The 25,784-nt window shown below is 36.8% G+C and overlaps 1 protein-coding gene across 4 annotated transcripts in view; it reads left to right on the forward strand.

The window, feature by feature from the left end:
* CPSF6 (cleavage and polyadenylation specific factor 6) overlaps positions 1-25,784 on the forward strand; it is a 34,233-nt gene continuing 8,449 nt past the window's right edge. Inside the window, exons 1-10 of one of the 4 annotated variants that reach the window (XM_047865767.1) lie at positions 1-122; positions 8,578-8,787; positions 11,119-11,222; positions 14,348-14,493; positions 15,402-15,575; positions 15,706-15,816; positions 16,262-16,766; positions 18,995-19,110; positions 19,619-19,772; positions 22,505-22,697. In XM_047865767.1, coding sequence (XP_047721723.1) covers positions 63-122; positions 8,578-8,787; positions 11,119-11,222; positions 14,348-14,493; positions 15,402-15,575; positions 15,706-15,816; positions 16,262-16,766; positions 18,995-19,110; positions 19,619-19,772; positions 22,505-22,694 — 1,770 coding nt within the window. In that variant the 5' untranslated portion in view covers positions 1-62 and the 3' untranslated portion in view covers positions 22,695-22,697. The remainder of the gene's footprint in view (positions 123-8,577; positions 8,788-11,118; positions 11,223-14,347; positions 14,494-15,401; positions 15,576-15,705; positions 15,817-16,261; positions 16,767-18,994; positions 19,111-19,618; positions 19,773-22,504; positions 22,698-25,784) is intronic. The other 3 variants (XM_047865768.1, XM_047865769.1, XM_047865770.1) reach the window with 3 other exon arrangements.

A 25,784-nucleotide genomic window follows, 5' to 3' on the forward strand; every position in this document is an offset into this window, starting at 1 on the left:
CCGCTGCTGCTGCCGCGGCGGGCAGACCTGCAGGAGGCGGCGGCGGCCTCGGCCGAGGGAAGATGGCGGACGGTGTGGACCACATAGACATTTACGCGGATGTAGGCGAAGAGTTCAACCAGGTACGTGAGGGCCCGGGCCCACGCCGCCGAAGCGGGCGGCGCTGCGGTCCGGACGCTGACCCTGGGCTCGCCGTGGGCTGTGAGCCGGCGCGGCTGCAGACCGTGAGCCCTTGCCTCTTGTGGGCCGCGCCGTCCGATCGCGGCTCTGCGCCCCCCTCGCCCCTCGTTCTACCGCATCGTTTCGCGGGCCGCGGGCGCTGCGGCCCGCCGCGGGGCCCGGAGCGCGGACGCGGGCCGCCGTGCAGCCGCCGCCGGCCCCTCCCTCGCCGCCGCCACCAGCTCCATTGTTGGCGGCGGCCGGCGGGCGCTTCCCGCCGCGCTAGGCCCGGGCGGCGGGGCCGCGTGTGCGCGGCGGGGAGAACGGGCCGCCGCCGCGCCCCCTCCCCCGCCGCGGGGTCGAGGAAGAAGCCCGGCGGGGCGCGCGCCGGCCGCCGCCTCTTCCCCGGCCCTGCAGCTCGGGCTCCGATTCCTCTCGTCGCTCCATTTTGTCTCCCCGGCCGCGCACGGTCGCCTCATGGAAGGCCGCATTCATGGCCCTTTGTATCCCGCGCGCCCAGTTTCCTGGGCTCCTGCTCGAGTTTGCGACAGGTTTCGCCTGCCTCCTCCTCCCTTCACACTTTCTGAAGGCGGCTTAGGTGTGGGCACGTTTGCAACAAGTCGTCGTTTGACTTTTGGACCATCGAGCGTGTTTAAAAATCGGTGCGTGGGCCGTGCTTCGGTGGTTCAGGTCTTGCAGTGCCGTTGAGGCCCAGTTGTTCTTGGCTTTTGTGATGAAAATACGTGTGAAGATAGGTGGCCTGAACCAAAAGGAAGACTTGGAAGCGTAGTGGTTGGATGGAAAAATAAGATGGTTGCTCACCAAGAGATAAGAGGAGTTGCTAAAATGAAGAACGTTCAGCCGAAATTCTTTAGTACGGTGTAAAAATAAAGGGTTGTACATAAGACCCGATTTTCAAAAAGCAAAATGTTAGATGTCTTCCCAGGGATTTGCTTTACGTTTTGAAAGGTAGGAGAAAGTGAGAATGCAAGGTTTTTCCGGTATCTCACAAGCCACAGTTGACTAGAAGAACTAGCCGCGGAGCTGTGATGTCTGATGTTGGGCATCTTTGCAAAAGATCTCGTTTGTTACTAGAGTAGTGACGTGTAAGCTCTAAACCTGCTGTTCACATCTTTGCTGCCTTTATGTAGTAACACATTTTAAAAAATTAAATTGTGCCTAACTGTAGTGCACCTAAAAGCTTGTTTTTTTATGCTTTCCAGGTCTGTAAGAGAAGCTTAATACAGTGCTACTGGTTAATGTGTTTTTCTTTTTTGTTTTTTTTTTCCTCCTACATTAGAGACTTATTTTTTTTTTAATGCTTATTTATCTTTGAATGAGAGAGAGAGAGAGAGAGAGAGAGAGAGAGAATGAGAGAATATCCCATGCAGGCTTCCTGCTGTCAGCACAGAGCCAGATGCGGGGCTGGAACTCAGGAACCTGAGATCATGACCTGAGCCTAAATCGGAGGCTTAAGGACTGAGTCACACAAAAGCCCCTACATTGTTTGTGACTAGGGGCTGAAGAGTATTTAAAAGATAGGGAAAGCTAGAAATCCTTACTGTTCTTGTTTTCACTAATGACTTTGTGCCCCAGGTTTAAGTATTAGAAAAGAAATTTTTTTTTTCAACTAGCTTTAAATGTGTGCTACTCCCTTAAAAACTGGTTAGTGTAATCAAACGTTACGTTTTAAATTCTTCGTGCCTTTTATTGTGTTTATATTTTGGACATGTGATGCCTGAGTTGTGTCAGTGACAAATTAGAAAATTATCTTGAGTGCTACAGTCAGATTCTAATGCTTTTAAGGTCAGTAGACACAAGATCTCTAGGAAGTTTCTTTTTATTTATCAAACGGGCATAACATACCATCTGAAAGAAGGCCATACCCACAAGTAAAGGAACAATTAAATGTTCAAGATTTCTTCATTAGCTTTTCCTACAAGAAAATACATTTGCTTTGCCTTTTTCCTTATGATAAAAAAAGAATTTGGGTACAATTTTAGAAACTGAACTTTCTTCAGGACCTCTCCATCAGAGATTTTTTTTTTTTTTAGGCTTTCACATACTTAATTTGGGATGGGCATTTCTCTAATACATATATATAGCTGGAAGGAGTGATAGATACTTGTTTATCCCTGTGCAGTAACTAGTGCTGACTGAGCAGGAGGTAAGAAGAGATTAAAATTTTGTGGCCCTGATGAGGAACTATTTGTAGGGTTCTCTTAAAAATGTAGCTTTTTGTTGATTTGAACTTGTAGCATTTTATTTCACACATAGTTGTATAATTTTACCAGTAAATTTTTATACAGTACTTTTGAATACATGAATGGGATTAAATAGAGGCTTTGTTTTTGTTATTATTTTGCATAGCGTTGGCCTTTGTTATCTATTGCTTGCTGTGCTAATTCTTGCACAAAAAAGATGGTTGGTCGTTTTCAAGGTTAATCCTCTTTTTTAAAATGTTACTGTCGTTGAAATATTTTTCTGAAATTTGATCAGAATTAGATGTAATACAGAATTATTCCTGATTGATTTTTCACTTTATTGTGAGCTGGCAACCTTCTTTCTACTGGTTGCTAAAGTAAATTATGACTTCCTATAGCTGAGTAAAGTGTTTTACTAAGTATAATCAATCTTATTTTGGCTTCTAAACTGCTGTAAACTTTCAAAAAAACTTTATTCTTCATGTGAGGTGCAGTTTTAATTGCATTTGTATACTTTAAAATTCTCTGTAGTCTATTTTCCATTTTCTTCTGTTTGAAGTGATACTTATGAATCCTTTTTCAGGTGTATTTTATGAAGCTTGCTTTCTTTCATATTTCAAAAAGTGGAGACATCCAAGTGTCTTAGAAGAAACTTCAATTTGGGGATGGGGTTGAGAATAAGTTTAGTGAGACTATCGAGTTCCTTTCTTCACCAGATGAATTTAAGAATGGAGAATAAAGTTGGAGAAAGGGAGAAGGCACAAGGGACTTTGCTATTTTATGGGTGCTCTTTAGTTCTTAAATTGAAGGTCTTTGGAGGTAACCAAATTGAGAACAGTTGCTCCAGTGGAAAGAGAATTTGAACTACTTCCAAACCTCTACATTACTTGATCTGGAGTTGAGAAGAAAGCAGTTCTGTTTCAGTCTCTATAGTATATGTCAGTCCAGTTTGAACTGGGATTTGTGTTCTAATGTAGTTACTAGCCTACTATTTAATATAATTATAGACTTTTTTATTTTGACCAAGACTAAATAAATTTTTAAACTCGGTTGTTCAAAATACATTTCTTGATTATTTGTTATATGCCAACAAGGAGGGTTACAAAGTTCAGTAATCTCTACCCTTAGAATGCTCTGTAGTGGGGGTGAGGGACTCTACATAATTATAACACTCTGGCAGGTCATGTATTGTAAAACCCACTCCTTTATGTGTGTCTTTATCTGTAGCTTGTTTGTTGGTGGGGGGGGGCGGGTAAAAAAATTCTAGGAACCTCAGGAAAGTTTACACTGTATACATTGAAGTGTGTGTTTTGCTTGTTTGGAGATCAAAACCTCAGTATAGAATTTAGTTACTGATCTGTCTGCTGGTAGATCACTGATAGCAGTGCTTATTTAGTAATCTGACCACCCAGCTTTAAAATGAAAATGTATACAGGTTGTGGCTAGGGAAAATTCATGTAGAAGTTAAGGACCTAGACATCCTCATAAGTCAACTTGCCTTCATTCATGAGTCATTATACTTTATATTTAATCATTGTGTATCTGCTTTAGCCAGTTGGTAAGCCCATTTTGAAAAATGAGTTTATTGGACAAATGTCAGTGAAATCTTGTCTCTGATAAATTTATGTTTAATAGAATATCCTCTGAGATAAAACTGTGGTTGAGAATGAGGTAGGTAGAGATTGAGAAACCATGGGAGAAATATTAGGGGAACTAGAACTCTTAGTTTTATTATTTATCAGTGTAGTTTTTTTTTTTTTTTTTTTTTTTTTTTTTCAACGTTTATTTTTATTTTTGGGACAGAGAGAGACAGAGCATGAACGGGGGAGGGGCAGAGAGAGAGGGAGACACAGAATCGGAAACAGGCTCCAGTCTCTGAGCCATCAGCCCAGAGCCCGACGCGGGGCTCGAACTCCCAGACCGCGAGATCGTGACCTGGCTGAAGTCGGACGCTTAACCGACTGCACCACCCAGGCGCCCCAGTGTAGTTTTTTTAAAAAAAAATTTTTAATGTTTATTTTTGAGAGAACGGGACAGAGGATGTGCAGGGGAGGGGTGGGGGGGGGTGTGGGGACACAGAATCTGAAGCAGGCTCCAGGCTCTGAGCTGTCAGCACAGAGCCCCGACCCGGGGCTCGAACCCATGAGCCTTTGAGCTGTGAGATCATGACCTGAGCTGAAGTTGGCCACCCAACCAACAGAGCCACCCAGGCGCCCCATTTTATCAGTGTAGCTTTATCAGCTGCCTGTGAACTGTCCACTTTGTGGTTTATGTGGCATATTTTTTTTTTAATTTTTTTTTTTCAACGTTTATTTATTTTTGGGACAGAGAGAGACAGAGCATGAACGGGGGAGGGGCAGAGAGAGAGGGAGACACAGAATCGGAAACAGGCTCCAGGCTCTGAGCCATCAGCCCAGAGCCTGACGCGGGGCTCGAACTCACGGACCGCGAGATCGTGACCTGGCTGAAGTCGGACGCTTAACCGACTGCGCCACCCAGGCGCCCCATTATGTGGCATATTTTTAGTACCAAGTTGGCTTCCTTACTGTTAGTTGAGCTTTTTACAGGGATTACAGACAAATTTTCAGATCTCCTCATACCGTAAGTAGATAAAAATCAGAAGATGATGTATTTTTTATAAAGATAAATATGTATTAGATTATCTGCTGTTGGATTTTGCATGCTAGTATTTTTCTTCCGTGGTATGGGATACATTTTGTAAATACGAACTGTAAACCTCTCCCTCCTTTATATTTCTCCAAATGGAAATGACTATTAAATTCCTTCCTTTTTTGTTTTTGTTTTAATAGAGGGGCTTTGAAATAAGTGGCTCTTCCTGTACCATGACTGGTATTTATATAATGCAGGAAAGGTATTATTACAATTTCAGATCACCAAAGGCCACGTTGGGCTTATTAGGGAGAATGAAGAGTGTAATACTGTTATTCCATGGTCATCCCAGTAATAGTATATACAGTATATACATAAAATTAAAATTTTATGGGAGATGATAAGGAAAGTATGTCTAAAGATAAGTCTTTGGAAGGAAGAAGATGGTGGTAATGAAAAAGTTAAGAAACATTGCCTTTAAAAAGGACCTAATAGAATTTTCGTTATTTTACTATCCATGTTATTTTAATGTTTTCACTGATGTGGCAACAGCTACTTGTATATCACGTAGACTATAATCTTGAAGTATAAAATCTTGAAAGGATGCCTTGCCTTTATAATGCTTGTAGTAATTTAGAATGTAGGAAATGGAAAAAAATCACTTGGATTTTTTAACAAATCCGAAGAACTTTTATTTTACTGGAAGTTATATATAATGTGCAGCTCTGTTAGTAGATTAATTAGTTCAATGAAAAATAGATAAAGACTGGGCATTGTTTGGCATCTGAAATATTTCGAGGGGTTGTGTTGATTTGGGTTGGTTGGTTGGTTGGTTGGTTTTTGAATGCCATTAAAACTTCCTAAAGGTAATAATTTGAAAAGATTCTTTCCATAGTGGAACTTGACACTGTTGACCATTTCTCTATGACAAAGAAGTAAAAGCTATTTTTTTGTTCAGTAGACATTCAGAGCTCACCTTTTTTTATATGACCTGTGATATTATGTTGCATAGTTACAGAATATGCATGCCCCCCCCTTTTTAAAGTGGGAACAGAAAGTAGATGTGGTGTTATCTTTTTTTTATAATGAGGATAGATGTGATATGCTGAAGCTGAAGGAAGATTACTGACATTAAAAGAGTATATGCTGAGTTGCATTTTTAGTAATGGTAGCAAATGTATTTAGATTCATTAATATTTTTTCACCGCATTCAAATGCATACTGTTGGGGCTAGAAGTACAGGCTGTGGCCTTGAAACAAAGTGAAGTTAACTATTCCACGTGGATATCAAACCCCAGGACCCTGATCTCAATTAGCATCATACTTCAACCAATTGGAAGCAGTCCAACTACCAGACAAAATGGCTGATCCTAAATATTGATAGAATCATATCAATATGGAAAATTGGTTGGTGTCAACATAGCAATTTGTGGATGGACAAAAATAGTAAGTGATTGTGATTCACCAGGTCAGTGTAGCTGCGATTATGCTTATAAATTATTGTCTACTTAAGTGTGTGTACATTTTCCAAGATTTGCAACTAATGAAAAATCAAATAATGTGTTAACCTATTTCATAACCCTTTAAATAATCCTTGCATTCTTTTTGACTCTCCCTCAGACCATATATTGTGACTATAGTTTCTGCTAAGGAGGATGGAAACACAGCTCCCTTTGAATAATAATAGTAATAATAATAATTCCATTTGATAAAGTACAGAACCGGATTGCAGGAGTTAAAATGCCCACTACCCCTTGTGGGAATCTTTTTAGTATCTTAAGTGTATGGAACCACTGCTGCCACCAAGCTGCCTGAAGCTTCAGCTACACTGAAACTTGATAACAAAAATTCATCCTCTTTTTTTCTAATTTTCACTGTCACTGCAATTGGAACATGTTACTTTAAGAAAAACTCAGTTAAGAAAGATTATTTTGATATTGCTGTACAAACAAAATTATGGCATAATTTAGTGACTTGTGGTCTTAGTTTCTGCCCATTGCTAAAGATGGCTTTGTTGTTTAACTTACCTTGAGATCTTGGATTCCTTATTAAATAAGTCTTAGAGACATTGGGCCTCATAACAAAATGTTATGTAAAGATGCTGTTATATAATTAGTAAATTGGTTAACTCGGTTATGCAGAAGGTTATCTGAAGATGACTTTGTAAATTTCAGATCCCTTTGACTCTGCATATAATTGGTATTTCCCCTTTTAGGTTTTTTTTCTTTTTCTTTTTTCTTTAAAAAAAAAATCTTAATTCTGATGCCCTTCTGAATAACAAAACAGCTATTGAGCTCTGTTCCCATGGGGCCTATGATAAAATATTTTGTTGATCTATTTACAGTCATATTACAAATCCTGTCTGTGGGTCATTCTCTATTCTTGTAATAGTCCTTAAAACTATTAGAACTATTAGCTTCTCATTATGTGCCATTTATATAACATTTCATCCTTAATAAGTTATATTAATGAGAGCATATAGCTTATGTAGCTTATATCTGAACTCAAGTTTGTTGTTTTATAATTGTAATTGCTTCTCTTTTTATTATCTCAAATATTCTACCTCATAAGAAAGATAAAATAGTTCACATTGATTTAGATACTTAGCGATGGAAAGGAAGGAAGATAATAGTTTTTCTTCAGATTCTGGCTAGTCAAGCCTGTGGCCTTTACTAAAGGCAATTTAAGTGGGGTTGAGTGTTCTGCCAATGTCTGCATTTCATTTTTCTTGTACTTAGGGTAGAACCTGCCTTTTTCCTTTTTCTGCTATTTACATATGTTTCTTTTTTGTTTCTTGTTTTTCTTACCATTTAGGCTTGTAAGGGGCATTCTGTTGGTGACACTCAATGGCAGAGCTTTACTAGATCCTTGTTCATATCACTTTTCTCTTGCTAATTGACTAGATATCTTTTGCTAAATTGACTGCAGATCTAAGAAGTCTAGTAAGCATTAACTCTTTATTGACTGAGAATAATGGAACTATCACTAGATACTAATTTGAATAGTCTTACTCATTTTATTTATAGTTTCTCTTTTCTTGTTGATTTGTTATGATTTTGGAATAATTTGGGTACCCACATTTCTTCATCCCTTCCTGTTGGCTTAGCTCAGTGTGCTTTTTTCTAAAACTAACATCTTTCACAGAGTTGAAAAACAAGATTCTGAGTATCATAGAAAATAATAGTTGTATTTTTCTGCAGTTAAAGATTTATAATGGATTTAAGTTTTGTTTGTGATATTTTTGTATTGTTTTTTAAAGTCCATCTATTTGCATTTATGTATTGTTATTTCTACTTTCAGAATATTGTACTTCCAAGAAAAGTTTTATATTGTTACTGTATTTTGTCTACGTATTCTTTTCCCTGAGGAACGTTATTTCTTGTATTATAACATATATCAGTGGGAAAATAGCGTTTATTGTGTAAAAATTCACTTTAGAGGCACCATTCAAGATTACATCTATGGCCTAAAGATTTGTACAGAGATCTTTGGGGCTTTATTTTCTACTGGATTTTTAAAACAAATAGTTGAATGAATTTGTATTCTTATTATTTAGTGGTAGTCTGACTGTTGTATAATCTAGGGCATTATTTCTGTGTCTCAGGAAGCTGAATATGGTGGGCATGATCAGATAGATTTGTATGATGATGTCATCTCTCCATCTGCAAATAATGGAGATGCCCCAGAAGACCGTGATTACATGGATACTCTCCCACCAACTGTTGGTGATGATGTGGGTAAAGGAGCAGCACCAAATGTTGTCTATACGTATACTGGAAAGAGAATTGCATTGTATATCGGAAATCTGACATGGGTAAGTAAACTTAATGTATGAATTAAATTTATTGGTATTTGGTTTTGAATTGTTCACGTAGTTAATCTGTTCCATTTTTATAAAATAAAAATTTGTAGGGGACGGTGGGTGATGGCATTGAGGAGGGCACCTGTTGGGATGAGCACTGGGTGTTGTATGGAAACCAATTTGGCAATAAATTTCATAGTATTTTAAAAAAATACTAATAAATAAATAAAATAAATTGTTGATTTGTTGCTCTATATACTTGTTTATGCAGTGAGGAGGGAAATACAAATATGTTTAGAACATCATAAATTTTGTGGGTTTTTTTGGTGTTTGTTTTTTTTATTAAAAATTTTTTTTAATATTTATTTTTTGAGGGAGAGAGCAGGAGCAGGGTAGAGGGAGAGAAGGGGACAGAGGATCTGAAGCAGGCTCTGTGCTGACAGCAGAGAACCTGATGCAGGGCTCAAACTTATAAACTGTGAGATCATGACCTGGGCCAAAGGCAGACTCTTATCTGACTGAGCCACCCAGGGGTCCCTATTTTTTTTTTTTTTTAATATTTATTTATTTTTAGGAGAATGCAGACTGGGGTGGGGCACAGAGAGAGGGACAGAGGATCTGAAGTGGGCTCTGCACTTACAATCTGACAACAGTGAGCCTGATGTGGGGCTCAAACTCACAAACCATGAGATCGTGACCTGAGCGGAAGTGATGCTCAACTGACTGAGCCACCCAGGTGCCCCTAGAACATAAATTTTAGATCTAGTTTTGAATTTTGTGGTCATTCAACTTGTTTTGGTAGAGATTCCAGTTAGATATAGTTCAGTTATCTTGAGTTTAAATGTAATATTCTTTTTAACCTATTACTACTATACTTACAGTATCCTAGTTTTAGAAAGAAGAATACTCACATAAGGTCTGAAACCCGGATTCAGAACTGTAGGGAAAAGCACAGTACGACCCTGGTTTTTAAAAGCTTTCATTATTAGGGTGTCCTGGTTGGCTCAGATGGAAGAGCGTGCGACTCTTGATTTTGGGGTTGTGAGTTTGAGCCCCATGTTGAGTGGAGAGATTACTTAAAAAAAAAAAAAAAGTTTTCAGCATCTAATTTATATTTCAGGCTTGTTGAGTTTCTTTCCTGCTTTTAATGTTTATTTATTTTTGAGAGAGAGTGCGCGTGTGTGCGTGAGCAGGGGAGGGGCAGAGAAAGAGGGAGACAGAGAATCTGAAAACAGGCTCCAGCCTCTGAGCTGTCAGCACAGAGCCCAACATGGGACTCGAACTTGGGAATGGCGAGATCATGACCTGAACCAGCCAGGCTCCCCTCATCTCTCTTAGAAACATTTACTGCATAATTTGAAAGTTCAAAAATCGTCTGTAAATTAACATTTGTCACCCTTCTTAAGTAGCATTTTATTTTTTTATTTTTTTTTTTTTTTCAACGTTTTTTATTTATTTTTGGGACAGAGAGAGACAGAGCATGAACGGGGGAGGGGCAGAGAGAGAGGGAGACACAGAATCGGAAACAGGCTCCAGGCTCTGAGCCATCAGCCCAGAGCCTGACGCGGGGCTCGAACTCCCGGACCGCGAGATCGTGACCTGGCTGAAGTCGGACGCTTAACCGACTGCGCCACCCAGGCGCCCCGCGTAGCATTTTATTTTTAAATGTTCACATTTTTAAAAAACGAACCCATCTCCATAATCATTCAGTCTGAGCAGTTTTATAATATTGGAGACTGTAGCAGTGTAGTTGTGAGGAGTGTGATTGCTAAATAAAACTGAATCTTAGCTCCTCCATTTATTACTTTTGTGATCTTAGACAAGCCTTTTAACTTTTGTACCATGTGTGAAATGGGAATACTAACAGGACTTAATATAGGGTTGTTTTAAGAGTTAAATATCTGGTATAAAGTACATGATAGGTACTCAATACATGTGCCTTTTTTTTTTTTTTAAATCTTATACTCAAACATAAGGTGGACTTTGTTTCCCAAAGTAATTTTCCTTTAGGGAGAGAAGTGATAAGTGAGATTGGTTTTATTAAAAATGTAACGTCATTGCAGTTTGAAGTTGGGAGAGACCAGAAATTCTTTAAAAGTAAAAAAAGTCTTTTATCTCTAAGGATATATACCTTCTAATTTCTGAAACTTATCAAAGGATGAAGTTAATGTCCTCAGGTACTTTTGTGTCATTTAAAAATTGGAGACCAACTGGCAAAATTGTACTTAGATTTGCACTGTTAATGGTCTTTTGTTTGTTCTGAGTTTACCCTTAAAAACTAAATTGAAACAATAAATATCTTGGTTATATTTTGATGGTTAATGAGGGGGAAATATCTTGCAGTGGACAACAGATGAAGACTTAACTGAAGCAGTTCATTCTTTGGGAGTAAATGATATTTTGGAGATAAAATTTTTTGAAAATCGGGCAAATGGCCAGTCAAAAGGGTAAGAATCTTGTTTTCATTTTTTTTCCTAATACGTTAGTAACTAGAGATTGTAATTTTGGTAGTAGCTATTCTTAATGTTAACCATTCACACGCTTTATTATCCACATTGGCAGAGGGTTCTTGGGCAGAGATATGTACTTATTTTACTTACCTTGTGATCTAGCTCACTAAAACTAGTAAAAAACTGGAAGTGTGGACAGATTAGGTCTATTTAATTTTCCTGAGTTTTCTCTGTGGTTGAAATGACTTTTGAAATGACAGTTTGAAGAAGCATTATTATCCTGTGATTAAGGGATGGAGGAAGATGGGCAACTGGAAAATAATGTAACGTAAATGTTTTGCTCAGTTTTTTAAACTTATTAAATTATATGAATGAGATAGGATCATTATAGGAATATTATAAAAAACAGATACCCAGAAGTAGGAAAATAAAAAGCTACAAGCTCACCATCCATAGATAATCACTCTTAACATTTTAGTGAATATACTTGCAGGTTTTTTTCCTTGTGCTTATATTTTTAGTGGGAAAAGAAGGAACAGGATTACAATTCACAGGTTTTAGAACACGTTTGGTAAAATGAGTTAAACGTACTTATCCATAAATGCACATCCTCTCTTATGTCTTAATTCTTTCCATCATACCTTGTGTGTTACAGTAATTATTTTACCTGGCCCAAGCCATTATTATCTCTTACTCGAACTTTTGTAATAGCCTCCTACCTGTGTTCTTGCTTTCACCCAAATCCCCTATGGCTTATGCTATTACAAAATGTAAATATTGGAAAAAAGTGCCATCAATATTTGCCTTTTCAGATCTTCTAATGGCTCCCTATCACTAAGAGTAAAAGCCAGAATCTTAACTGTGGCCCTATAAGGCACTATATGATCTGTTTCCCCACCACCTGCCTGACCTTATTCCTACCACTGTTCACCTTCCTTATGCTGTTTCAGCAATGTTTGTCTATGCTGTTCCTCAAAAACACTCCTGCTTAGGAGTTTTACACCAGTTGTTTCTTATTTTTGGTTTGTTATATCCCCCAAATATCCACATGGATCTCTTTCTTTCTTTTTTTTTTTTTTAATATGTTTGTTTACTTATTTTGAGAAAGAATCCAAAGCAGGCTCCACACTCAGTGCAGAGCCTGACGCAGGACTCAGTCTCAAGACCATGAGATCATGACCTGAACTGAAATCAAGGGTCAGATGCTTAACCAACTGAGCCACCCAGGCACCCCTCTTTCACTTCATTAAGGACTCTCCTGAAAGAATTCCCTTCCCTCATCACCCTATGCAAAATATTAGCTTCTGCTCATATCACTATAGGGTAGGAGCAGATAAAATTGAAATTTTATCCCCAGTTTATTTCCTTTCTTTATTTTTCTTTATTATAGTGTATTTTACTTATTTGTCTTGTCTTCAATTAGATTGTAAGCTCCACAAGAGGAAGGATTTTGTTTTGTTCACTCTTGTATCCCTAGCCCTGGATTGTGCCTGGCATGTAGGAGTTGGTGCTCAATACATATTTGTTAAATTAATAAATTCATTAAATTGTAAAAATATTCAATCTTATGATTTTTAGTATATTTACAGTTATCACTAATTCCAGAACATTTCATGACCCTCAGAAGAAATCCCATACCCATTAACAATTTGTCTCTATGAGTTTGCTTATTCCGAATATTTTCTATAAATAGAATAATATAACACGTGGTCCTTTGTGACTTCTTTCACTTAGCATAATGTTTTCAAGATTCAGCCATGTCTCAGCATGTATCAGTACTTAATTCTTTTTATGGCTAAATACTATTCCATTATATGGTTATATCACATTTTTATTCCATCCATCATCTGATGGGCATTGAGGTTGTTTCCACGTTTGCTTTTGTGAATAATGCCCCTGTGAATATTCTTGTACCAGTTTTATATGAACATATGTATTCCAATTCTGGTAGGTGTATATATATACCAGTAGTGGAATTATTGGATCATATGTTAACTGTATATATATATTATATATACGTATATACGTATTATATAAGTATGTATGTAAGTATATGTATAAATACACATAAATACATATATATATATATATTTAATTTTTTTAATGTTTATTTTATTTTTGAGAGAGACAGAACATGAGCAGGGGAGGGGCAGAGAGAGAGAGGGAGACACAGAATCTGAAGCAGGCTCCAAGCTGTCAGCACAGAGCCAGACACGGGGCTCGAACTCACGAACTGTGAGATTGTGACCTGAGCCAAAGTCGACGCTTAACCGACTAAGCCACCCAGGCACCCCTATGTTAAGTCTATATTTAGCCTTTGAAGGAATTGTCAGATTATTTGTCAAAGTGACCGTACCATTTTACATTCCCGTCAGTAGTGTATGAAATTTTCAGTTTCTCTACATCTTCAAAAGCACTGTTTATCTTATTGATTATAGCCATCCTAGTGGGTATGAAATGGCATCTCATTGTGGTTTTTGATTGACATTACCCTTATGGTCAGTGATGTTGAGCCTGTTTGCACAGTGGCATTATTCATAATAACCAAGAAATGGAAACAACCCAAATGTCCATCAACTAATGAATGGATTTTTTAAATGTGTTGTATCCATATCGTGAAATATTATTCAGCCGTGAAAAGACATTGAGTAATGATACATACTACAACATGCATAAATTTTAAAGCCATTATGTTAAGTGAAAAAAGCTATTCATAAAGGACCACATATTGTATAATTTCATGTATATGAAATGTTCAAAATCGATAAATTCATAGAGATAGAAAGTGAATTAGTGCTTTCCTGAAGTTGGGAGTTGGGAGGAAATGGAGTCACAGCTAATGAGTATGGGCTTTCATTTTGAGATGATGAAAACGCTCTAAAATTGTGGTGATCGTTCTAAAACTCTGAATATACACTTATTGTACACTTTAATTGAGTGAATTGTATGGTAGGTTGTTATTTTGAAAAAGCTAAGGATGAAAGTGTGAACTTGTATAGTTTTACCTTAAAAAAATATTTTCATTTTTCTTAAAGGTAAATTCATACCATTTCCTTTTTAATAACAGTAGCTTTGTTAATCCCTCCTCACTTTCTGTCTTTGCCCCTTTAAACATCTTTTAGGTTTGCCCTTGTTGGTGTTGGATCTGAAGCATCCTCAAAAAAGTTAATGGATCTGTTGCCTAAAAGAGAACTTCATGGTCAGAATCCTGTTGTAACTCCATGCAATAAACAGTTCCTGAGTCAATTTGAAATGCAGTCCAGGAAAAGTAAGCAATCCCTCAGAGGCCTTTATTAAAAGATGTGCATTTTTAGCCAATGTTGCTAGCATTTGTTAGATGTTACACTAGAGAAGTCATTTTAATGTTTAGTTCATTGGAGAATCCATTTTAGAAAGTTTATCCCTTAAATTTGATTTGATTACTGGTTTATGGCTATGGTCCTATATACTGGAAACTTACTCCCATTTTTCTCTAGATGTCACAGACCCAATATTATACAACAGTGTGCACGTTCTATAGCTCTGCCAGTCTTGTCCTGTCATTCCCATCCTAGAGAAAGGAAGAAACTACATTCTAATCTTTAGATTGAAGGGAAGTTATGTGGATGTGTGTTATGGTGGGGGAGAAACCACTGATAACCAGAAAATATTCATTGATTTTCTGCTTGGCACCAAGATCTTTCACCACTTGGTAAAGTGAATATAGAAAAGATTGGCCATTAACAACACTTAGAAATGCTCTCACTTAAAGAGATAAGGTGGATAATCGTGTAATTAACAAATTCAAGTGGCTGTTTTTCTTTTAATGTTTTAGCAGTTAAGACTTAACTGAAGAATATGATACAAAATTTAAATAATCTGTGCTTACTGAAATTAAGATTTCTGTTGGAGAATTTTAGTCTTGGCTGCTGCTGAGTATTGGTATTTTGAAAGTAACTCATATTTACCCACTGGAAATACATTTAACTCTGGATATTTTGAGACTTCAAAAGAACTTAAATAGATGTGAATGTTTCCATCCAGTACTTCTCATGTAGTTTGGACAGGCCCAAGACATCTGCAAGTTAGTATATAGCATATGTGAACTTTGAAGTAGAGTTATTTCTAAATAACAGTGGTTACATTTCAGAGGACTATTTTAATAAATGCTATTTATGAGTATTTGGATATTTACAGCTACACAATCAGGACAAATGTCTGGGGAAGGTAAAGCTGGTCCTCCAGGAGGCAGTTCACGTGCAGCATTTCCACAAGGTGGTAGAGGACGGGGCCGTTTTCCAGGGGCTGTTCCCGGTGGGGACAGATTTCCTGGACCAACAGGACCAGGAGGGCCACCCCCACCTTTTCCAGGTAAAATTTTTCTTAAATTACCATGGATAAAATGTGTCTACCTTAATACCTCTTTTCCTTTTCTCTCTTTTTCAAGTAATGCATTATTAATGTGACTTACTCTCCTTGTTATGCTATTTTTGGAATCCAGGAAATTTGATCAAGCATCTTGTTAAAGGAACTCGGCCTTTGTTCCTGGAAACTAGGATTCCATGGCATATGGGGCACAGCATAGAGGAAATACCCATTTTTGGCCTAAAAGGTCTTTATTTTTCTCCAAACTTGCTTGACTTATATATAGAATATTTACATCCGTCTTATTTTCTTACCTCTTAAAAAATCCTTTCAAGACCATTTTTCCTTGTTTCACTTTCTAGCTTGGCATCAGAGTAGAATATAAGGTGGGTGATTTCACTGTAAAAAGTGTGTGTACACTGAAAGATGGAAACTATCTCTAAGCATTGTAATGTTTATTAACGTTTTTTGTTTCAATAATTTTTCTTAAGCATAAATTGAGCTGGCTAAAATTGTAAAGATGTACTTCACTTTCATAGTTGTTAGTGTAGCATTTACCATATGGGTTTCATTTAAAGAGAAAGAATCTTGGTCTATGAGTTGTGTTTTAAAAGTATAATCTTGGCATTAAGGTTAAAATACCTTATTGAAGTGGTTTTTTTCTCTCTCCTTCTCTCTCCTCTATTCTATAGCTGGACAGACTCCACCACGTCCACCCTTAGGTCCTCCAGGCCCACCTGGTCCACCAGGTCCTCCACCTCCTGGTCAGGTTCTGCCTCCTCCTCTAGCTGGGCCTCCTAATCGAGGAGATCGCCCACCACCACCAGTTCTTTTTCCTGGACAACCTTTTGGGCAGCCTCCATTGGGTCCGCTTCCTCCTGGCCCTCCACCTCCAGTTCCGGGCTACGGCCCCCCACCTGGTCCACCACCTCCACAACAGGGACCACCTCCACCTCCAGGCCCCTTTCCACCTCGCCCACCTGGCCCTCTTGGGCCACCCCTTACACTTGCTCCTCCTCCGCATCTTCCTGGACCACCTCCAGGTGCCCCACCACCAGCTCCACATGTGAACCCGGCTTTCTTTCCTCCACCGACTAACAGCGGCATGCCTACATCAGATAGCCGGGGTCCACCACCAACAGATCCATATGGCCGACCTCCACCATATGATAGGGGTGACTATGGGCCTCCTGGCAGGTAAGTCAGTATGTATCTATGACAGTAGACTTGGTGTGTTATTTGATCGGTAAAAAATACTCTACGTTTCATTGCCGAGGTTTGTTTTTGTTTTTGTTTTTTAATTATGGGCTTTTCCCCAGATATTTAATTTTCTATATTGTTTGTTCTTCTTAGAAGGGGCAGTATCATCTGATGAAAACATACTAAACAGCGTTGGGAATAATCCCCTTCCACCACTTACATAGATGTGTGATTTAGAGCAAGTCACTAATTCATGGAGATTCCTTTCCATTATTTAAGTTAAAAGAGGTTAATAAAGATAATAATAAAGATAATTTAAGTGAGCAAATGGGATCCTCAAGCTACTTTTAAGATTTTAATGTGAATCTCATTTACCTTTGATGATACTACTCAGAGCACTAAAGTTTCCTTCTTCGTTTTAGGAATTCGATCAATTTGTTGGATAGGTACTATTGATTATCTCGTTGCTGATCAGGAGTCCCGACTATCAAATTACTAACTTTTAATTGAAATGGAAACATTAAATGATACACAAGTATATTTGGGTAGACAAACACTTGTAAAACACAGTTGTGGAAATTAAAGTAATTAATGGTGATCCTTGGAGAAGAGCTAGGTGAAAACCATTATTTCTTTTTTTTTTTTTTGAAACCATTATTGAAGTAAATGATCTCTTAGCCCCCTTCCAAAGTAATTTAAAAACTATCCATACTCAAAACATAATTTAGAGAGCTATATTTATAATCTCTAAGAGCCATTTGAATTTGTCCACTTTAATTACTTTTGAGTTTGTCATTTGATTTTATGTTTTTAAACTATCACTGTTAAACTACTTTGTACTTTATTTTGTCTGAAAATGTCCTGAAGGAATGGATTTGAGAATCTGCCTAATTCCATGCAGTTGCACAGGCACATGGCAATAAATTTGATGTTGTAAACAAAGCACATTAACCATTATCTGTTCATAGAGGTTGCATCTTTATGACTGCCAAAAATGGCTCTGTTTTCTTTAGAAAATAACTACTGGGCTAGTATAACTTCTTCTGTTCACTTTAATTCCAGTTAGTGACTTCATATTAAGTGTTCACCTTTAGAGGACAGGTGTGGGTTAGGTGACTTGGTTTGGTTATAAAATTTGAGTTTCGTATCTTTTTCCTAACATAATAGAATTTTGATAGTACTAGGTTTTCAAGAATTGGAGGGTGATGGTTATTTATGACTAATTTTTTATTGAAAATTGGAGAAAACTCCTCTTACATGAGATTTCTTTTTTTAAGAGGGATAGAATGGGCACAAGTCACAGCATTTAGTTGAAATTATACATGGATTTTGAACTTATAATTTGGTCAGGATGTCTATAAAGTTTTGGGAATGAGAATAATACCTTAAAAGCATGTAAAAAGTTAGATTAGCTGTTTCCTCATTGCATTGGAATGAACTGCTGCTGCTTCCCTCAACTCAGTGTCCTACCTTGTAACTAGTAACTAAGATGGAAGAACGCTTACCTTTTCCTGTACTGTACACGTACAGTTGTTTTTTTTTTTTTTTGAAGTATAGTCGACATGTAATGTACATGTACAGTTTTCATAGTTGTCCAGCAGCTTTAGAAAGTTTTGGCATTTAATTCACTTTTTTCCAACAAATGTTTACACTTACTATCTTTTATTTGCCAGATACTCTTCTGGGGATTCAGTGGCAAACAAGATGATCTAAGATCTTGTCCCCGCCTGAAGTTCTTTTAATTAATCAGACATTTGTTATCCTTCTATTGTGAGTTGGGCCCTGTGCCTAGAGGATCCAAACAGAAATGTAACCAAATTCCTTGATTGTGTAGGGCTGTAGTTTTTGCTGTCAACATTTAAATGTATGTATATATAAATAAAAGAGCTAATAATGTGTAACTACCTTATGTTATAACATTCAAGACCGTTTATTATGTATGTTTTTGTATGACTGAAAAATATTATAGATCTGTAAATACATTATCCCTGATCTCCAGAAAGACAAGGTTTCCAAGCTGCTACTTTATTTCAGCTGAAAGGTAGTGTTGTAGAATTTTGCTTAGACTTGCTCTCTTTGTAAGGTAAATAGCATGCTTCAGTCTGGAAAAGTAACTACTAGCTCTAAGACACTTGTCCCAAGCAACTAGTATGAATTGTTTTATACTGTTACAACTAACTGAAAAATGTGTTGAGTGCAACTTAAGGTTCATTTTTATTTTAAAGGGAAATGGATACTGCAAGAACGCCATTGAGTGAAGCTGAGTTTGAAGAAATCATGAATAGAAATAGGGCAATCTCAAGCAGTGCTATTTCAAGAGCTGTGTCTGATGCCAGTGCTGGTTTGTATATTTCTTCCTATATTAATATTTCTTATTTATGTTACTAGGAACGACCTAAAACTATGTGCAATCTTGAAGACTGGTAATTTATATTTAGTATTTATGTTCGTATTTCCAAATCATTACCTGTATTTATTTAAAAGAAATTGAGGGAAGTGATAAGTCACAGTGCAGTGAATAGACCCATAATTTTAAATTCTTATATATGGATTTAAATTTTAGTCCTGACATGTAATGTGTTGGGGACCTTAAGGCAACTGATTCTCATATTTACAAATTAATAACCTGTGCTTCACATGTCTGTAATAATAAACAAACTGTGCTAATTTTACTCACATAAAAGCTTTTTACAAATGGTGAAGCCCTTAAAAAAGAAATGAAGATGTCTTCTGTAGTTACTTTAGTGTTCTTCTTTTATAAAATGCTTTATCACTTTTATCCCAAATGATTTGGGGGTATTTTGGAAACAAAATTTATTTCATTTCAACCCCTCTCCTTTGCCTCATAGGTGATTATGGGAGTGCTATTGAGACATTGGTAACTGCAATTTCTTTAATTAAACAATCCAAAGTATCTGCTGATGATCGCTGCAAAGTTCTTATTAGCTCTTTGCAAGATTGCCTTCATGGAATTGAATCCAAGTCTTATGGTTCTGGATCAAGGTAAAACTTTCCTGTGTCATGTCTATTTAAAACTATTATGTTACAAATAGAAAAAATACCGTGTTTGAAACTTTAAAATAGGACTTTGATTTTACTTATTACTGTTCGTATAGCAGCTAGAGTTAGATTGTTTTCTTTTGTTTTGAATATTGAATCAAATGTCAGGTGTTTGCTTTTAAAACCCTTCAAAAGGGGCGTTGGGGTGGCTCAGTTGGTCATGTGTCCAACTTTAGCTCAGATCATGATCTCATGGTTCATGGGTTTGAGCCCCAGTTCGGGCTATCTGCTGACAGCTCGGAGCCTGGAACCTGCTTTGGATTCTGTCTCCCTTTTCTCTCTCCCCTTCCCCAGCTTGTGTTTTGTTTCTCTCTCAAAAATAAATAAACATTAAAAAAAATAAAACCCTTCAAGAAGTTTTGGTTACTCTTAGAATAAGACTGTAAACATTCAGGCACTGTGTGATTCCTGCCTGTCTTCGAAGCCTCATTGTGTACTTTACTCCTTCCTCACTATTCTGTAGTCACAATGGTCTCCCTTCTCTTTTCCTTGATACAGTAGCTCTTTACCACGTCACTGTTCTATACCGTTTTTTTTCAAGTTTATTTAGAGAGAGAGAGAGAGAGAGAGCATGCATGAGTGGGGGAGGGGCAGCGAGGGGGAGAGAGAATCCCAAGCAGGCCCTGCACTACCAGTGTTGAGCCAGGCTCAGGGTTCAAACCCACGAACTGTGAGATCATGACTTGAGCCAAAAATCAAGAGTTAGACACTTAACCCACTGAGCCACTCAGGCACCCCACGCTTTCTATACTTGATATTCCTTCTGCTGGGAGCCCTTTTTCCTCACTCTTCACAAAGCTGACTTCTTATCCTTCATGCCTCAACTCAGTCTAACTTCCAGGAGAGATCTTCTCCAGGTTACTCTGTCATGTTGTTCTTTTTATTTCTTTTATAGTACTTACGGTAGTCTATTTTTTATTGCACATTTTTCTTCTCTAGAACACATGTTGGAAAAGGGAAGGGCCTTACCTGTCCTGTTCACTACAGTATTTCTAATGACTAAACAGTGTTTCGTACAAGATGGGTGCTAAATAAATATTTCTTGAACAAGGAAGTTAATGAATGATCTGTTCGTATTTTCTAATTAGGTAATTCCTTTTTTTAGCAGTGCAGCTAACCTTGAAATTTTGCATATATTTGAAAGGTAGATCTTTAATCGTTATGTAATATTCATAGGTCTGTCTTTAGTGTACTCCAGTGTTAGAGTCTTCATTAAGATAAGGGAAGGGGGAAAAAAAAAAAGATAAAGGAAGGGAGCTTGTCTTTGTCATGATACCCAACTTCTTAATTACTACCTTCATGACCCAGTGTAAGTAAGGATCTTTGTATCTGAACAAATGTGTCATAGCTAAAGTCCATATCTTACCTAGTCTTCTTTTTAATTTTTTAAGTCCTAAGTAAGAATTGCTTTCTTGATCAAGGAGCTTAGCATCTAATAATGTTTGCTAAGTCTAGCTGTCTGTTACAAAAATACAAAATAGATGGTTCAACTTACAGGCAGTTGGATTTCCTTATTGTGAATTTCAGAACTTAGCAGAATTTCTAAAAGTATTTTAGGAAACATACTTTGATTAAATTACCTCATTTTTATTCTGTTTGGTTTTTTTCGAAGGTAGCTCATAAAACGTTTCTTTTTAATAACAATGTGAATTATTTCCCAGTCTTTTCTAGTGGTCATAAGTACTAAGTTTTGAATTCTGTTTCCCACCATGCCTTCCAGCCGCCTCCACCCCTGAAGCAAACATATATATTATTAGAAAGTTTCTGGGGCACCTTGGTGGCTCAGTCAGTTAAGTGTTTGACTCTTGATTTCGGCACAGGTCATGATCGCACAGTTTGAGTTCAAGCCCCACATCAGGCTCTGTGCTGACAGTGCGGAGCCTGCTTGGAATTCTCTCTCCCTCTCTCTGCCCCTCCTCACTTGCACTTTCTTTCTCTCTCAAAATAAATAAATAAAAACTTAAAATATTAAAAAAAATTCTTAGTGGAGTAGCACTCATGGTAAATCATATTTGGGTTAGTTATAAGTCTAAAATTGATACTACATATAGGTTTAGGTAACCTGTTAATGGGTGGTAATTTTATATACTTATCTCATTGTGTATTGAATAGTTTCATGAATTTTATGCCTAAAAAAACTATCTTCTATGCAGTCTTTAGTTTGAAACAAGTTGTCCTTTGAAGTTGTTTTCTCCCTTTACCTTTCTGTGTTCCTTCAGTAAACACTACATGTCTGATGCAGGCTATTAGATGTAATAGATGATAAGATGTATTGCCCTGGTGTGTCTGGATCCCAACTTGGGGGTGAATATTTTTAAAATTGAAATTTCTGTTTGTGTGGTGGTGGGGGGGGGGGTTGTTGGTTTGTTTTTGGGAGAGGGAGAGAGAATCTTAAGCAGGCTCCATGCTCAGCACGGAGGCTGACATGGGGCTTGATCCCACTATTGTGAGATCATGACCTAAGCCAAAATCAAGAGTCTGTTGCTTAACCAACTGACCCACCCAGGCGCTCCAAAAATGGGATTTCTCATTCATGCTTACAGGTGAGTCGGTAAGTCATTATTGGAAGTTCAGGATATCCTAAGTCTAAACTAGATTTACAAGGAATATTTTGCTTTAGGTAGTAAATACTGCTATCCACTTACAGAGAGCATTAATCCAGTAATTTCTTTTAGAAGACGTGAACGATCAAGAGAGAGGGACCATAGTAGATCACGAGAAAAGAGTCGGCGTCATAAATCCCGTAGTAGAGATCGTCATGATGATTATTATAGAGAGAGAAGCAGAGAACGAGAGAGACACCGGGACCGGGACCGAGACCGGGACCGAGAACGTGACCGAGAACGCGAGTATCGTCATCGTTAGAAGGTGGGTATTTCTTGTTCCTGTTATATGTAGCATATGTGTTGTTAACAGTAATTATAACTCCAAGGCTATTGTTTATACAGTATATACCTACATTTTAAATGGTCCAACTACTTGTTCTGAATTTAATCTTCTGGAAACCTCTCAGAGAAATGACAGGTAAGTAATGACAGGTAAAAAAAAAAAATTTGACCTTTTACCCTTGAATATTGCTGAATTCAAACTTTTAGATTGTTAAATGGCCTTGCTTTAGCAAGAAAATAATCAAGAGGACTCATGTCTACTTCTAAAATCTAAAAATGGGAATTGTCATAATTACATAGTTTGCATGTAATTTGAAATATAAAATACAAGGAGTTAATCCACACACACACACACACACACACACACACACACACACACACACACACACAAAATGTGCTTGGGCTTTTAAATTGAAAGTTTCTCTTCTTGAACTAACTCTATCCCTAAAACTTTTGAAGAAAACCTAACACTATAATAGTTTATAATACAGAAGGATGATTTCTTAGCATTGAAAGCGCTTTTGTACTTAAAAAAGTATTCCTTAGAAAAGACATTTTTCCTGGCATATAGTTTTTGTTTTAAAATAAAAAAAACCATATCCTTTAATTTGCAAAGAAGATACGAAACTTAATTAAAACGGGTTCAGGGTACTCCATATCTAAGAATTTTAAATTGTATCAAATCATGCATCCCAGGTTAGAATAACCTTGAAATAATTTTCTTTGATGTTTCATTCATAAATCATAATCATTGTGTCTTTTTTTCTGTATTTTAAAACTATTTCTTGTGTACATTTTTCATAAAGTGGGAAGTTGTCTGTTTATACTTCATTTTCACGTGTAATTTTATTTTTATATTTGTGAACAGCATTTATTCATGTGAAAAGTAGGGGCAAGGCACTATAAGGTTTGTGCATGTGACACAGTTTATTCTGTAAACAAAAACTTTTTCTTTATGTGTTGGTGGCATATCCAAATTAAATTAGGTGAAAACAAACCCCTTATAGGTAACTGCACTTTACACAATTATTTTCCATAGTCATGGGAAACACTGAAAATTTACTCATGCAGTTGTTAGTATTTACATTGTTATGGGCAGAATCAAAGACTAAAAGTGTATGTAATTCTGTGACAATAGCATTTTCTTTAATAGATATATTTTAGCAAATGAGATCCTTTTTAAATAATACAATTTATAAAATAAGCATGTAAGTCTTTATGGTATGTAAGCTATTACATTATTTACAGATTAAGGGCTTTTTGAAGTGAAAAGACCAGTTTAAATACTTTTCTAGCATTTTGAGTATGCATCTTGAATATTTATCAAAACATTAATTTTAAAATAGTTTTCCATGTATGGTATTATAGAACTTAATAAAATCTCGAAACATTTCTTTAATAGCCAAAGCATCTTTCACTTTTAAAACTGGGCTTATTGAAATTAATACTGCTTTTGGATGTAAGGATTAAGTGTTGTGTCATGTAAATCTAAACACTAAATTTTAAAAATGTAGGTTTTTTTCCCCCTTGGCCGGAATAGATCTTAATACCATATTATGAAAAAATTCTCAGTCCATCTGTTGCTTAAGGTGAATTATAGCCAATTTATTACTTGAAATGCTTAATTGTATCAACCATTTCACTTATAGTAAGATACAGTTTCTACAAAGAAGTTACGCTTTTACTTAGACTTTGTTAGTTCTCAACAAGCTTCTAATTCCTGAAGGCATGATAAGCAAAGCCTGCATACATCTTTAGTCTTCTCCAAGATTGGATGTGCCCATCAAGGACTTCTGAACCGGATTAGACTCAAAGTTAATTAGTTTCTTCCTGGTTTTAGTTAAACTAGCATAGTCAGCCAAGTAAACTCCTTGAAAAGTCCATTGTTAATTTTAAATACTTTGAATTAACTAACATTACATTCCAGTAATGGGCACACCTAACTATACCATGGCTTGAGTTTCATTACATTCAGACATTAACTATGAATTCCTAACTTGCAAACTATTGTTGACATTTTTCTTAATCACTGATGTGTACCATACCAGAATTCCCATGTTTTGTTTGTACATTAATCAGAATTGAGTTGTAATATTGTTATGTGCCTTCATCCAAGCAAAAATTTACATAAGCATTTCTAGAGCAAAAAATTCTGTTATCCTGGATTACTGTACCTTTGCAATACCAAACAGTATTTATTGCGGATATAGTTGTGAATCAGAGGGGTGGGGTCTAGGATTAAATATATTCAAGTGAAAAACTTTTAAACAAACAAACCTGCACATTTAATTATTACCATAATAGGGTCTGTTGACCTTTTTAGAAGTTTTAAAATATGAGTCCTTTTGAGCTTTCATGTAAATCTTAAACGGACTAAATGGAATACAAGTAACTTGGAAGCTAACGTGAATGTCAGTAAGCAAGCGTGTATATAAATAAAACAGTAATGTAATTTATTATTAAATTGATGAATGGCTATAAAAGGGCAAGTTCTTAATTTAACTGGAAACTTAATGATGTTGGTAAGCTGTTATTGTCTGTCCCATCTTAATTTTTTTTTGTGTTTGAATTGTTGGTAATGTTAATTGCATTCTCTCATTTAAAATATGTATTAATTTTTCTGAAAGCATTCAGTATCTAAGTTCAAGTAGGTGATATTTTAATGGGAATATCAGTATTGTAAATTTTCAGTATGTAAATACACTGTATTTCATATTCTGTAATTGCTGCCTCTATTCTCAGACCACTCTGAGCAAAACACAAGTAGTTCAGTGTTTTAAGATTGTACACTTCTTATAGAAATAATTTTACTTTCATGGTTGAGTTATTTTCTTTTAGACTGCATTCCTCTTATTACTTGTTTGGAAAAATGCCACACAGCAAATTTCTGTTGATTCAGTTTTTCTTTGTGTACAAAGAGTGATGAATCCAGATTATTTTTTAAAATACTCTTTATTCATGCATTTCCTCCCATGAGGTTTTACATATTTTCAAATCAATATCCATTTCTTTGATAAAAATTTTAAGCATCTTGTATGAGATATGAATTAAATAACCACATTTTTGG

Source organism: Prionailurus viverrinus, chromosome B4 (assembly GCF_022837055.1).
Source record: "Prionailurus viverrinus isolate Anna chromosome B4, UM_Priviv_1.0, whole genome shotgun sequence".
Lineage (NCBI taxonomy): Eukaryota > Metazoa > Chordata > Mammalia > Carnivora > Felidae > Prionailurus > Prionailurus viverrinus.